Raw genomic sequence first — 16,456 nt, 5'->3', positions numbered from 1 at the left:
CGGGACCATTGTTAACGGTCCCGACCGACGCGATGCCCCCGATATTTTATCCTAGCCGGCCAAATGGACCTGATTTCAAAGGAAATCGGGTCCATCTTATGGATCGTGTACCTTAACTAAAGGTACACGATCCATAAGATATGTGGCCGTGCTAGGAAACAAGTACCTTTTTTTAAAATCTGTCATTTATCCCCGCAAAGCCTTTTATGTAACAATAGTAATAATATTGTGCGTCTGTATTAGCAGTCTACCCACCGAGCTGACATTTACCACTGTATTTCCTGACTAGGGACTGGATCTCTCAGCTTTCAGCTTACGCCACAGAAAATTTCCTGCAAGCGGCGGAACTGGGGGTGGAGTTACAGGAGGCCTGGATAACTCACAATGCCGCTGTTTACATCCTCAACCACAACAAACATAATATAGCATCTAGAAGGATCCCGATGCTTGTGGACACCTTAAAGAAAATCCTTGCAGCTCTTAAGAAAACCGGGAACAGTGGGTTAGTTCTTAACATTCACATACTGTATACTGATCCATGACGGTTTCCAAAAATAAAATATTGCTTAAAAATAGATTATTTCATTAAATATCTTTTGCTTTTTCAAAAAAAATGGTTTGTAATTGTCACATCACAGAAAACCTGCTTTGAGAAGGATTGATTTATTCACCATAGTTAGTGGTTAGTTTAGTTGGTGATCCCTGTGGGGGAAGCGCATAACTTGCAATGAAATTTAATTGCATATTCTTATGCATACAGATATAGCGCACTCATCGTTGCCACGGCAATCTCCACATGCGGCATCTGTGGAGAAAGGTGCGCACCTGTCACCATGCCTGTGAGCCTAATTCGCACATGCGCCTCCTTGAAAAGCATTGAGCTAGCGCATGGCGCAGGATTGCGATTCTTCGCCACAGGTGCGACTTGCTGCGCCATACGGGCACTATCGCAGCAACAATCAGTGTGGGCACATCTGTGCATCTTTGGGGAGAACAAAACTCTGATATAGATGTGAAGCGGAATCAAGTTCTGGGATGTGTTTCGCACCTAGCTGAATGGATTTTACTATGTGATCTGTATTTACTGTATAGGCCCAAAAATAAGAACTGTAGCTTTACTGTAACTAGACTCCTATTTCAGAATAGCTGATGATCCCATCAAAGTAATCCTATTAATAAATAGAGGAGTTGTATATCCTGTAATTTATAGGGATATTAGAAACCTACTGTGGGAGCAGTGTACACAGCACAAATGGGGGGGTGTCATTCCATACCATACTGTATATATACAGTCTTATGCAGGTGACCCCCTTCTCCTGTAGATTCCTATATAAATGTAATTACTACACTGTAAAAACAAACCTAATTATAGTAATTTATTAATAAATGTATACAGAGATTATTGTTTTTAGAATAAAAATGTATTAATATTTATTAAGAGAGATGAGTATGTGAGATTATTTGGCTTAATTCAGATGTGGTTGTTGTTGCTGCTGCAATCTTTTGCCATATGTAGTTGTTATTATTGGCTGAACTAGCCTGAGCATAGGGACACCCACAGCTGACTCCTCATTTCCATTCAACCGCATACAATTGCTGATACGTCGGTACCCATGTCTCGAATCAGGCCATTCTGAGTGTCTGTCAACTGAACTGCTCTCTTGTAATGCAAAGGGCTCTCCAGTAGCAAGTGAGTATGCAAAATCCTAAATTATGCTGTCTCCATTACCACCCCCAGGGCCGGATCAAAGGTGGGGCTCAATGGTAGGCATGTATGTGGTTGTCATGTATTTTTAGCTAAAGATTTTGTGGGGTAGTGCTGCAGCTTCACCTATCTGCCAATGTGACAATGATTAATGGTGCTGAGCATCGGGAGCCAAGGCACACTGACTGCACAAGTGTGCAGTGCATTACTGGGAGTTGCCTAAGTACCATGAGATTTTGCACAAGAGGTCAGAGGCTGAGCAGCTTGTGCTGAGCTCCGCTTGGTGGAGCTCATCATATGCTTCTTAGGCCCATGGAGGACAGCAGTGGCCTCGTCATGGGAGGGTTTTTAAATCAGAGGCAGTGCTGAGCATGTCAGGGCTCCTACAGAGTAAGGTACAAAGGGACAAACACAGGCTTTTCATGTGGTAATATATATATATATATATATATATATATATATATATATATATATATATATATATGTATATGTTTATATTAATCCCTCCCCCTGCAGTTAACCATTGACCAAGTTTATACTAAAAGTGGCCCGGGTCCCCCGAAGGCTTAATCTGGCCTTGACCACCCCCCAAATCCTGTCCAAACCCTGTCTTCCCATCACTCAATTTGTGACTAATCCCTCGTTGTGACTGCCATCGCATGCACAAGAAGAAAGCAAAGACCGATTTGCATACAATAGCCGCTTTACAACCGCATCTGAATTAGGCCCTTACCTGACAAACTTTAGGTCATTTCTACACAGTACTAACGTATCTCGCCTCCCTTATACCGCTTGAAACTCAGGAATCCTACACTGCTGGTGATGCTGTCAGATGCTTTAGCCAAAGGCCTTATTCTTAGCTGGATACCGGAGTCAGACAATAACAAAAGATTGGAGACAAGACCGCCTACAGACAAAAGCAAGAAGGCTGCGGGGAAAGGACCTGAGAAATCTAATGTAGCACATGTTTTGTCAATTGATCCAAATGGCCTTCCTGATGTGAGACTCGCCCTGGAGGTACACTTGAAATGTACAGAGGTTTTGCACATTAATAATATTTAGGAAGTTGGATAAAATGGTTACTTTGTATCTAATTGCCCAATTCCTTACATTTTCTTTATTGTAAAGCTTTAAGCATATGCCCGTTTTACAATACTAGACTTTAAAAGCCATATAGAATGATACTGACATTACACTTTAGCCTTCAGGTTACTATGTACTTCCCATATCTGAGGCTTAGGACTCATGCAATTTAATTAGTTCCCTGAATTCCGGAGGACATTGAAATGGAATATTCAATTTTTACAATTGCAGTTTTTTTTTTCTGGTTAAAATATTGTCATTTGTCATTCCCAGTGAATACGGTACTTACATTTAAGGCCCATACACACTGGGTGACTTTGAGCGGAAAGCAGCTCAGTTTTGTCTTTTGAGCTGCTTTCAGGGCCACCGAGAGGGGGTGGGTACTAATTACCCGGGCCCAGGCTTGCTGGAGGGGCCCGGCGTGGGCCCTGGTCCGACCCCCTTCCCCCTCCGTCCATCCAGGGCAGCAGCAGCACACACCTCTACAGCATGTGCTGTGCTGACAGCTGGCTCAGCATGAGCGTCTCACTGACAGCGTGAGAGCTCATGCTGAGCTTGGTGTCAGCACAGCACATGCTGTAGGTGTGTGCTGCTGCTGAGGGGGGTGGACACAGTTACTACCCCCCTCGAAACATTTGGGAGGTGTGGCCTAATCACGTAATGTGGCCATGCCTCCTATGATTAGGCCACGCCCCCAAATTTTACCGGGCCCGGTATACCTCTCGGCTGCCCTGCCAGTGGGTACTGGGCAGCGATGAGTGATGAGCTGGCTCCGCCACTCATCTGCTGGTATTACCAGCAGTTGAGCGACGGTGTGTACGGCTTTCTATAGCGTCCTGCTATGGAAAGTTGTCCACACCCGGGAAAATCACTCAAACGGGCAAAAATCGCTCAGTGTATATGCACTGAGTGATTTTCAGACCAGCGATTTTCCCCATCATCACTGTCCGTACACGCTGGGCAAAATCGCCCAGTGTGTATGGACCTTTACATCTGTCTGTAACCGCAGTGTATCCAGCTGTGGATACAAGTTAGGCCCCTTTGGACTCATGGTTCCACTTGCCTTTAATCGGAACATATTTACTAATGTATTTTTAGGTCTGTGACTATGCTTTGGATCTGACAAATGGGAGTACTCAAGAAGATGTAGTACCGATCTCCATCAGACAGCAGCTGCTATCCACTTGGGTGAAAGCGAAACAGTTGCTCCAGCAACAAATTGGACAGAAGTTGGGAACTGACGATGAGGTATTGTATTAAGTAGAACGCATAGTTTTTTTGCCGGTATCTTCCTGGCTGTACTGTTTTTGATGGAGGGTGCAGAGGATGCTGGGTAAATTATCCTTATTGGCTACAATGGGGCCTTTATTGCTTAACTCATAGGGGCAGACTTACTAAAGCATCTTAAAATGAAAAGGAGGTGATGTTGCCCATAGCAACCAATCAGATTCTGTATGTCATTTTTAAGAACGCAGTAGAGAAATGATAGAATCTCATTGGTTTCTATGGACATCATTTCATTTTTGAAGCTTTAGTAAATTTCCACCATCACAAGGCCTAAAGACTAAAGCCACACAGGGCTGATGATGTCAGTGCTTAAATAATAGACTTAACAAATGACCACACACAGAGGCAGGTAACAGTGATCAGCCGGCCAGATGTATAGTTCTGAGCAGAGTTGGAGTTGCCCACAGGGGTACTATAGGGGTATACAGCACTGGACTATGGTGCTCAGACCGTACACTCTCTAATAGTTAGCCAAGCCTCCGTGGTGGCTGTCCACACCACTATACATGGACCTCTGCTATTTCCCCGGTGGGCCCCAGTCAGACACTAAGGGGTCGATCCTATTATCCGCAATGAAGTCGCAGGTGTGAATCATCGTGGCAGCGAGCAATTTCGGAGCACTCGCTGGGGCTGAGCATGAATCTCCCCAGGAAGTGTGGGAGCAGCGGTGCCTGTTGGGATTGCCGGCATCACCAAGGCAGGATCTCTGGGAATAGGAGATCCTGTGAGAGCCACAGCTGGCTCCGCCTCCAAGGCTGTGATTGATGCCACTGGTGCCCATGCAAGCACTGCTAGGGTGGTAAGTAGCAATATGAAGGGTGCTGAGACTAGAGTGGCTAATCCCGGGATCGGCAGGATCCTGGGATTTTGCCCCAAAATGTTCGGGATTTTAATCCTGGGATTAGTGTTTTCAATCCTGAGATTTTGGGATTAGACTGTGCATGTGCACTCACTTGCCGCTACGCCCACCACAGCATACGTAAGTAAATGTGCCGTGTGGCTGCTTGGAGGGGGGGGGGGGTTCAAATTAGGGAGGCCAATCCCGGGATTGAATAAATGCTGAGACCCACTTCTATATTAATCAGGCCCTGTCTATGGGGCAGATGTATTAAGGCTTGGAGAGTGATAAAGTGTAGAGAGATAAACTACTAGCCAATCAGCTCCAAACTTCTCCTGGAGCTTGTTGGCTGGTACTCTATCTCACTCTACAGGGCTTAGTAAATAGACCAGTTAATGTGGAAAAACAGGTGTGTGTTTTATGGCAGGTGTTGTTAACCTGTCACTATGACCAATTGTTGCTATCAATAAAGACATACAGAAGTTTCCGTACATCTAACCATCTTTCTCGTTAAAAACAGCCCTTCTATATGCCAGTGGCAGTCACACACAGAATATAGGCACGCTGCATATCATATTAATCAGCAGAAGCTGATTGTGCATCCTATTGTCACACAGAGCTTACACGTTATGTGTAATCTGATTTGTATCGCATGGAGGACAGATGTTTAGGGACACCTCTGTATGTGTTTACCTTCGTCTGTGTGAATTGACATTCCGTAGGTATATGATAATAATAATAATAATAATAATAATGATGAGTTAAATTTATAACCCCATAGATTTATACTAAGGTCCTTATTCAGATCTGATTGCAGTACAAATTTGTTCTCAAAAGGGGCAAAACCATGTGCACTGCTGGATATACAGAGAGAGTTAGATTTGTGTAAGTTATTTTGTTTCTGTGCAGGGTAAATACTGGCTGCATTATTTTTACACTGCAATTTAGATTTCAGTTTCAACACACCGCACCCAAATTTAACTCTCTCTGCACATGTTACATTTGCCCCACCTGCAGTGCACATGGTTTTGCCCATTTTGAGAACAAATTTGTCCTGCAATCAGAGCTGAATAAGGGCCTAAATGTGCATTACAGTATATGTATTGGATACTTGAATTACAATAAATTGGATCATAAAAATCAAACTCCAAACTTAGGTCCTTTGACTGGCTTTTCCTAGAGATAATGGGCCTGATTCAGTGTGAGCTGTAGTTTTGCGAGTAATCTGAAAACGACAACTCCCGGCTCTAGCATGCAGGAGTCCGCCCAGCACAGGGCAAGGCTGCATCTTTAATATACTATTCGCTATACAGTCTAGCTGGGCCCCTATATTTGGATTACAGCGGCTGCAAGTGATTTCACATAGCCACCGCAGCCCGCCCAGCAAACAGTTCTGACACGTCTGCATTGCCCGGACTGCGCCCCGACAATGCCCTGTTGACGCTCCCGAAACACTCTGTTCCCACCAGGGAACCATCGGCCCTTAGATTGCGATTGTATTATTCTGAATGCGACCGCAGTTTAAGGTAACGCACATGCGAGCTGCCGTGTTCACGCATGCACATATTTGCGATATTCGGCTAATAGAGATTTTCAGCAGTCTGCCGGCTATACTGAATTGGGCCCGATGTGTAATCTGTAATCTACCATTTAGGAGCACTGTGTATTAACCACATACAGTACATGGTGACTTCTCACCAGGCGCAGGACAGTCATGTTGGTGTGTATGATAACCAGCACATTGCTGACCGCTTTTTCTGCTAGACTTCATGCTTGTTAATAAATCTGCATCTTCTTTCATTGCAAATAATCGTGTATGAGTAGAAGCACAGGACATGCCATGTTATTTTTAATGGATTTTTTTATTATATTTCCAGGAAAATAATGAAGGACAAAACCCGATCAACAAGGTCCTTGTTGCATTAGAAATGTACTCGTGTAATGGTTTAGGATTCATGGACTTTACTGTTCCAAGCCTGGCCCAAGTATGTATTTGGTAACGTGACTTGTGGGAGAATTACAGCCATGTATTACAAATTCTGATCCGAATGTGCATGTTCGAGTATACCACTCCCACGTGTTCCTAAAAGCTCATTGGTAAACCTAGAGCAGACCGCTGCCAAGGAAGCCCCTCCCCGGTTTGTTTTATGTATTTATTATTGTTTGGGGTTTGTGGGTGGGGTCAGGTGTTATAACCAGAAAGCTTTTCAATAAATCATCTTTACAAACATTTTTTTTTAGAGCTGATCCATCAAATTTTGGAGGAAGATTAGTTGCAACTAATTAACGTCTATGTGATATTTAAGAAATCTACTCGCAAGTCTATGAACTGTTTTGAGGTTTCAACTTCAAAGAACAAGAGTTCTGTGACACATTGTTGCTACACTCCCAAAATATCTGGGAGACTCCCTAAATATTTGGAGATCTGGCAGCCTTACCTCACTGTAGGCTGATATCTCTAATCCCCACTATGCCCCCGAATGCACATATAGGAGCGCTTCTCACCACCCAGCAGCCTCGAATCTGGCATCTGGGATTAGTCTCCAGTCCCATCCGGCTGTGCTTACCTTCACAGGGACTAGGTAACTACTAATCATAGTTGCCTACTTTTGAAAACTAGTTTCAGGGTGATTATAGTTGGTAGTAGTTTTGGGTACTTATGTACTAACTGGGCTGCCGATTTTGAAATCGGGTCCATCGCATCGCATCGCATCCGACCATATCGCATGCGATGCGATGGACCCGATTTTTCCATAGGATTCAATGTTAAAATGGACTGAGTCCATTTTAACATGGAATTCAATGGGAAAAGGGCTCGGTGGCTCGCTACGCTCGCCACAGGTTTATATCCAACTCCATGCCCACTTGGATAGTAGGGGTATGAAAAGGACCCCTTTTTCCCATTGAATTCCATGTTAAAATGGACTCAGTCCATTTTAACATTGAATCCTATGGAAAAATCGGGTCATCGCATCGCATGCGATATGGTCGTATGCGATGCGATATCGCATCGCATCGCATCTGATTGTATGCCTTAAGTTAAGGCATACAATCAAAAAATCGGCAGCCCAGATAATACATAAGTACCGAATTTTGCTCAGCGCCCCATTGAGGGGGCGAGTCATGCTCCACCCAAAGGGCGTGGCGAGTTGCATATATGGAGAGATTGTGAAAAGAGATTGTGAACGTGGCACCTAGAAGTGTGGCTGTGTACTGCTACATCTGAGAGGAATCGTGTATAATGACTTATATGCAAATGTAGATGAGCCACAAAGCAGTTAGTAAGAGACATTGTACTTGGTAAAGTGCTGGGAAATGGTGCTGGTGATTCAGTGTAAATGTATCTGTCTCTCATTCCTTTTTTCCCAAATATGTAACAGTGTAATGTGGGCTAGGTGAAATGAGGGAGATTGTTAGACTAATGAGGGAGAGAGGGAGGCAACTATGCTACTAATATACACTAATACCCCTTTCACATCGCACAAAATTACCGGGTTCATGCCGGTTTCTTGCCGGCTCGGCCCATTTCCCGCTCACACTATGGAGGAGGCAGGGCTTGGAGCAGCGCCAGCTCTAAGCGCTGCCTCCTCCCTCACCCCCGATGATGCTCCGACGCTACGACACACCCTTACATGATGTCAGCGAACCAGCAATATTGCTGGTTCACTTAAGCGATCTGAACAGACTGTACACGCCAGGTCACATCGGGACTGAACCGTTTCAAAGTCCCGGTGCGACCCTGCATTTGCAGTCTGAAAGCAGTATAACACCCAGTGAGGATGTAAGTTTGACATGGCTGAACTGATTTGTAAGCTTGCGACCAGGTTGACCTACTGTACCTCTGCCATGTAATCTGCTTTTTATCTGCGCTGGTTATACCACATTTGGCACTTCCCACCTCGTTTTACATCTAGGTTACTTGTTGGTTTGCTACATATCATCAACACAGAATCATTTGGCTCAAAAAATGTATGTAACCCAAAGAGTGATTATACATTTAATTTGAAGCAGCTGGAACATATTTGAGCAAGTTTTACATCCCCTTTTATTTTACAACTGACTGATATTCTGCCTTACACTCTGCTGTTGATGGAAAGGGATTTTTTTGTTCCCCCACCAAGTTATACAAAGTGATTTTTAATGTTATTGTTATTTTCCTTTGATAGATGTTTTATTTATTTATTATTATTTCATCTTTTAAGTTAAAAATGACAAATTGAGTATTTAGGGCCTGATTTTAATATGATCAGTTCCCGGCGTTATCGCATCAGGGACCGATGTTTGCGCTCTATGCACGCATTTGCGTATATGCAGGGCTGCTGGGTGGAGGCGTTCCCACAGGGGTGGGACGGTATGGACTTGGCCAGGGGGCATTCATATGGGGATGCCCTGCATTTCCTGGGCATACCCACAGAAACGATGGGTGCACCCAGGAAAACACACGGCGTCCCCATGCGAACACAGGTGGGCAGCTACCTGCCCAGTTCTTGGACTGGATGGCGCAAATATAGGTCAGTCAAGACTTAAGGTGCCCATATACGCACCGATTTTGTGTGCTGTGCGTTTTGTACTTCAAGCTGCCATACGATTTTGGCACTTGAAGTGGATGCGATGCGATGCAATGTACTGTACTTTGCGGGTGTGATGAGATGCGATTTTAGCCACTTTAAAAAAAAAAAAATTTAAAGTTAATAGGTAATAATGGACATCGCATATCGCATGTACTCCTGTACTGATTGGATGCGATGCAATGAAGCACAAAAAGTACTGCCTGCAGATACTTTTTGTGCTTTACAATATTGTACCTGTGGGAACGCGCATCGCATCGCATCCCCGCAGGTACACGGTACGATTATCGCACATGCGATGCGTGTTGTACTTTAAAAGTACAAAACGCATGCGATAATCGCAGCGTGTATGGGCACCTTGACTTATATTTGCGAACAGCTCCCCTGCGAATTGATGTTTATGCAAAACAACATCCATCCACAAACCATCGGGGATGTTCGGATGGCGGCGGGGGGCAGGCACTTGTTTGCCTGTCGGACAGTGTTAGTTGGCTCGCTAAGCAGCAAATTTATACTGTTTAGCAAATCAACCAGAATCACCCCCTTAGTGTATGATTTAAAACAATACTTGGGGATTTTAAATCAATAAAGTTTTTTTTTTTTAAATCTATTAGAGCACTAAAATTAGCTTTTCAATTAAAAATGTTTGCGCGCACTGTGATGCATTTTATGATATTTTGTATGTTTCCAGGTGCTGAAAGTAGCGTTGGAATGCAAGTGGGCAGATTCCTTAGTAGAATTGCAGGTTCTAACCAGACTGGCGCACTTTGCATACAATGCTCATGACCAAGAACTAGCATTAACCTGTGCCCAGAGAGCGTTACAGTTTGCTGAGCTGATGAGAAAACAGGATCTGTAAGTATAATTTTTTTTCCCTACAATATAATCAGTCATTTCAAAAAATTTAACCTCAAACTATTTTGGAAAACAAGTAAATTGTGTTGCTCTAATTACTTCCCAACATGAGAATGCCAACATGGATGTTTTATCATCGTTGCAAAATGTTGACTTGATTATAATGTCAACATTAGACATGTCTACATTCAGCCCAGCGACACTGCTGTAATGTTGAATTTGTTGTCAATGTTGTTGACGTAATGCAGGTGTTGACAATAAAGATGTCAACATTTTCAACGTGTTGGCACAATTCATTTTGACCTTCTGCTGTAGAAATTGTGAATGTCAGCATCGTGACAGGTAACATTCTGGCTGTATACCGGTAATACCAATATTAGCTGTTGGCATTGCAAATGGTAGTTTTTGTTTAATTGTCATAAATTCAATTAAACTAGCCAATCTATTGATTCGATGCATTTTTACCTATTCACTTCTATTGTTGGCTATTAAATAATTATTCCATCTTAATTTGTACTAGAAATCACAGGTTCCTATTGGTTTGTTATAGCCAGCTAAAGGGGATATGATCTTTGGGTCAACATGCAGAAAGGTCGACATGACACAAGCATTAGGTCGACATGATCTGTCTATAGTTCTGTCAAATTTGCCACTCAGAACCTGGTCTATTTCAGTTGAGAAATCACCCAGTGTGTATGCACCTTTTAGGCATGTTATACATGTTAATACATTATATTGTGCTATTTTTACTTGTGCTTTAAAAACAAAAGTTATCTCAATGGATTCCTTCCTAGTAAATTGTTTTAACAATAAATGAAGGGTTATTTACAGTGCACGGACTACCCATACTTTAATAAAAAGCTGCCGGCAAATAAGGCATTCAATTAAAAGTGCAAGGCTACTGAAAAGCTTGCACTTGTGTCATATTGTATTTTCAGTCATGAGCAAAAGCCAAATGAAAGGTAATACTGACATCTGCTGCTCAAACGTATTATTGCAGGTTCCCTTCCTAAATTAAATAAATGGACTGCCAAGTGTCAATCTTTCTGTTCAGATACGTATTGTATTGTTTTATGATTACTTATACTCAGCTAAGATTTATTTTCTGGAATTTTAGTTATTTTTAATAATTCAGTAATTGGAATATTCGCGAAAGATTGCAATATTCATCTCCGTCATCATTGATCTGGGTTCTGCAAAACAACTGTGCACTAACTCAGGGATACCATTACGTTACCTTTCCCTTACAGTAGCTGTCAAAATACATACTTTTATTAGCATGTCATAGGGGCCCATGTTATTAATTAATGTGTGCCAATAATTATAATCTCTTAACACCCCCCCCCTCCCCACACACCCCCCCCCCCCTCCCCACACACACACACACACACACACACACACACACACACACATTTCCTGCAATACAGGTTCTGAATTACAGGCAGTAACAGGGGGTTTCAATTCAAACTCATCTCTGCGACATGTAAAGCTGATGCAAACACTTGAAGCAATCTAATGCTGCTTTCCCACTGCCTACACGGGTAATGACCCGTTTTTTTTAAACGGGTCTTTAAACGGGTAAGAGCCATAAAGACCCTTTCCCACTGCAGCTTTTAAACGGTAAATTACCGTTTAAAAGCTGTTTTTGTCACATTCACACTTACCCGTTTAAAAACCCGTTTAAGCAGTGTAAAGATGGGGGGGGGGGATTTAAAAAAAAAAATGGCGTGGGGTCCCCCCCACTGCCGTAACCAGCACCAGGCTGAAAGAGCCGGGGCTGGTAATAAAAAATCAGGAAACCCGGCAAATAGGGGTTCCCTGATTTTTTACAACCAGCCCCAGGCTTCAGGTCCGGGGCTGGTTCCCAAAATACGGGGGACAAAATGACTAGGGGTCCCCCGTATTTTAAGAACCAGCCCCAGGCCAAACCAGCCAGCAGGGTAATGCCACAGCCGGGGGACACTTATTATATAAGTTCCCGCGGCCAAAGCATTAACCCTACCGACCAGTCAGCCTGGCCAGGGGCCCTGGGGGAGTGGGGACCCCCCCCAATGAAGGGGTCCCCCCCCTCCAGGACTTACCTGACCAGGCTGTGGCATTACCCTGCTGGCTGGTTTGGCCTGGGGCTGGTTCTTAAAATACGGGGGACCCCTAGTCATTTTGTCCCCCGTATTTTGGGAACCAGCCCCGGACCTGGAGCCTGGGGCTGGTTGTAAAAAATCAGGGAACCCCTATTTGTCGGGTTTCCTGATTTTTTTTAATACCAGCCCCGGCTCCTTCAGCCTGGTGCTGGTTACGGCAGTGGGGGGGGGGGGGGGGGGGGCATGCCGGGTTTTTTTTTTAACGGGTAAAGGGCTACCCCTTTCCCACTGCCGAAAAAACGGCTTTTAAGCGGGTAAAACACTGCTTTTTAAAAAAACACGGTGCAGGCTTCAGAAAAAAAAAAACCTTGAAGACCTATAGCAGGTACAGGAGATTTAGGGGTATGTTTATTAACCAAGGGCAGGGCCAGATTAACAATGGGGCAGATGGAGCTCCAGCTCCAGGCCTCCACATAAAAATAGTCCCCTCATCAATCCCATTTCTAGTATTCTCACAAAAAGATGCAGTTCCTTTGCCTTCATGTATTTAGGCATACAATGGGGCTGATAGTGTAGGAATTGTACACACCCATGTGACACTGGCCACACCCACACAGCACAGGTCAATACTCCACCCCTTTTCAGTATAGGCCCATGAACATCTCATGTAGGAATGTATATACTATATACGCTGATGACCATTTTCCGTTCAGTATGTATTACTAAATCATTTATAACATGTTGTAGGTACAACCGGAAACTGGCAGGTGAAATGTTGAGCACCGCTGCCTGCATTCATGGTCAGAGCATAATGGACAATTTGGCGGGAAATAAACACTTGCGTCTCTCTGCCATAAAAGCCTTTGAAATAAGCGCAAGGTATGTTTTGTTTTGTACTACTTGTGGATTCATTCAATTGTGGTACGGATGTGTCTTCATGCTACTAGCCTCAATGTGCCATGTGATGCAAGACACAACATATGAATGGAGGAAACATTCAGCTATTTGTTGTACATTAATCACAATAAAAGTCCACTTACCATTATGGCCCGTATTCAATCCCAGGCAAAAAATTGCAGTTTTCTCATGTTTTTGGGGCGAATTCACCCTATTCAATCCCAGTGCTGATTTTTTGCCTGGGTGAAAAATCCAACATCAGCGAAAACCACACGTATCAGTAAAATTGCATCACATTCACTTAGTTTTGTCGAATTTGCATCTGTTTTTGCTCATTTTTCCTTCCATTTTCGCCCCCATGCCGATTCACCCCCCCCCCCCCCCAAAAAGTAAAATGGCATGGGTGAAAATTTTCTCAAAAACGGGCGAAAATACCCGTGATTCAATACTGAAAGGCGAATCTTTGCCGTGTTTTTTTCACCTGGTGACAACCTCTGCCCCTAAGAGTCAAGTAGTTATTATGGGGAAATGACAGAAAGCTTTGTGGCCATTGCAGCAAAGGGTGTAGTGAACCTATTAGTGCAAAATCTGTCATTCTAAAACTTTCTGGTACAGTAGTTCAGTATAATAAAAGTAAAGAGAAATTTATTTTTTTAACCAGTTGGTAAAAAGTAGGCACCTAAAATGGGATATTGTGCTAGCTGCTCTCACAATAGGAAGGTCCGTTCCCAGCACAAATGCATGAGAAGAAAAAAGGGAAAGGGAGGAGTGGAGCGCTATAATATAAAGTGATCAATTGGGTATTACAATTTATAATAATTTTGTTTAATGCATCATAATCGTCTAATTTGTTATGGGACGAAAAGCATATAAAAATATTAACATACTGTATAGCAATACAAAAAATAAATAAAAATAAATAAAAATACAATATTAATATTGCACTTGATTAAAAGTATTGAAAATTATAAGGACATTGGAAACCAATTATGTGGAGTCCCGCTTGTTCCTATATTGCTCCCTTGTTGGAAGTGTTGCTGATCCTCAGATTAGTCCATTGGAGCTGATGGTTGGAAATTGTGGGTATCCATAGACCTGACTGGATTGGTGGGATTAGCATTTAAAGGGCAGCCCCATCTATTCTATAAATAGTACCTCCCATCATGCCTCCCTCTATTACTACATACCTCCCAACTTCGAGGAGGAAGAAGGAGGGACACTGGTGCACACCCAAAAAAAATTGGGGCATGGCCTAGCAGGAAGGGCGTGACCTATGTCTCACCACTCCCACGGGGCCGCGCCACAGGTTTCACCAGGCATGAGCACAGTATCTATTCACTGGTGACAGGGGGGACTCCCAACTGCCCCCCCCCCATCATGGGTCCCAAAAAATGGGACATTCTTGCAGAAAGCGGGACAGTTGGGAGGTATGTTACTATGCTAACATTCCTTGCAGATCAGTCCTCCACTAGTGATTTATCTAACATTGGGGCAGATGTATTAAGCCTGGTGAAGTGATAATGCACCAGTCAATTAGCTCATAACTGTCACTTTTTAAACCAAGTCTGTAACTTAACAGGAGCTGATTGGCTAGTGCATTTACCACCTTCCACTTTATCACTTCATCAGGCTTAATACATTTGAACGTTGGATTTTAACTGTCCACGCTTTTATTGCTAGTCAAGGACTGTTGTAACAAACCCAGAGCAGAAGAGCAGAGATTTAATAAGTGCTAGTTGGGAGAAATTGGGATGTTGGATGAAAATGTCACTTTAGATGGATTGTCTGGATTGTCACTTAACTGCACGTACTGTATATGAAATTCCACATGTACATATATGGTAGTATGTGGCTCATTTTCTTATACTTTACCTGTAGATTTGGTGGTGAAGCTGGCAGCCCCGCTTTAACACTACAGGCAGCAAAACATTTCCGGTATGCCTGCTCTCCACTGATACAGTCTGCTAAAGAGCGAGAGGTCCTAAAGGATTCTGTTACGTGTGTTATCAAGGCCTTCACTGAAGCTGACATCAAACAGAAACAGGTACAAAGTCGTGGGTTCATTTATAAAAGCATCTTAATTGTATTGATATAAATATATATGTTTTTTGATATATCTCATTTTCGACCATATCCAAGTAACTCATAACTTTCTATACTGCAGCTCACTGTGGGGTAGAGGTATGAAGCAGTGATAAGGGAGAAGTGAGCCAGAGGAGAAGTGACCCATGGCAACCAATCAGCTGCTCTGTTTAATTTTATATTATGCAAATTATAGATGTTATTTCCGTGCCGATTGGTTGCCATGGACCACTTCTCCTCTGACTCACTTCTCCTTTATCACTGCTTCATACATCTACCCCTGTATTATACACCAGTAAGGATGCAAATTCAAAAGACGAGACCTCCAACAGGCAACATAGGGTATGGGGAAAGGGCTGGGTGGGTTGGGTATAAATTATGATAGGCAGCGCTAAGAATTTTGTCCAATTTCAACATGGATTGCTTATAATAAACTGCAACTTAGCATGTGCGAGTCATAGCAATGCAAATAAGTGTTCAATAATGCTATCTAGTATATGGCAGTCAATAATGATGTTGGGCATTAATGCTCTCTGTAGTATGCAGCAGTCACTAATGCTGTCTGTACAGTACGGCAGTCATCATTGATGCTGTCTATAGTATAATGTGGTCACTTGATCCCTTCTTTATTAATTGGTTGTGAAATAAGTAGAGGGTACCGACTACCATTGGTACGTGGAAGGGGTGGGGCACCATGAGGAGTCAGGTGACAGCGAGACTAGCTTTACCCGTGGGTGCACACATGCCTCATCCGCTGCAGAGTGGGAGTAGCCTGTAACTTCTGTACTATTTAGAATTCAAGAATTATGATATCTTTGCAAACTCCTGTAATTAATGTCTGCATAATCCCTTAGATTCTCATCACTTCTGTGTTCATTCCAAAAATCGGTTTGTTTTGAAGCCCATGAACTATTTTTGAATGACTATTTATATTAGAAGTCATGTTTTGAATCTCAGGTACAGTGCATTTAGCGGGTGATTCAGACCCGATCAACGCGGGCTGAATTCGCTACCTCGTCTGATGTTTGGGGTTTGCGCAAACCCCCTGAGCTGATGCCTT

General features: G+C 43.2%; 1 protein-coding gene across 5 annotated transcripts in view; it reads left to right on the top strand.

The window, feature by feature from the left end:
- CFAP46 (cilia and flagella associated protein 46) overlaps positions 1-16,456 on the top strand; it is a 211,128-nt gene that overhangs the window by 64,663 nt on the left and 130,009 nt on the right. For all 5 annotated transcript variants that reach the window (XM_083149297.1, XM_083149298.1, XM_083149295.1 and 2 more), the window contains 7 exons: positions 290-502; positions 2,509-2,722; positions 3,887-4,036; positions 6,791-6,898; positions 10,173-10,336; positions 13,165-13,296; positions 15,193-15,358. In XM_083149297.1, coding sequence (XP_083005423.1) covers positions 290-502; positions 2,509-2,722; positions 3,887-4,036; positions 6,791-6,898; positions 10,173-10,336; positions 13,165-13,296; positions 15,193-15,358 — 1,147 coding nt within the window. The remainder of the gene's footprint in view (positions 1-289; positions 503-2,508; positions 2,723-3,886; positions 4,037-6,790; positions 6,899-10,172; positions 10,337-13,164; positions 13,297-15,192; positions 15,359-16,456) is intronic.

The sequence above is a fragment of the Crinia signifera genome, chromosome 6 (assembly GCF_055691185.1).
Source record: "Crinia signifera chromosome 6, ASM5569118v1, whole genome shotgun sequence".
NCBI lineage: Eukaryota > Metazoa > Chordata > Amphibia > Anura > Myobatrachidae > Crinia > Crinia signifera.
The sequence above is the reverse complement of the archived record's forward strand: the minus strand, read 5'-3'. Positions and strand labels throughout refer to the sequence as shown.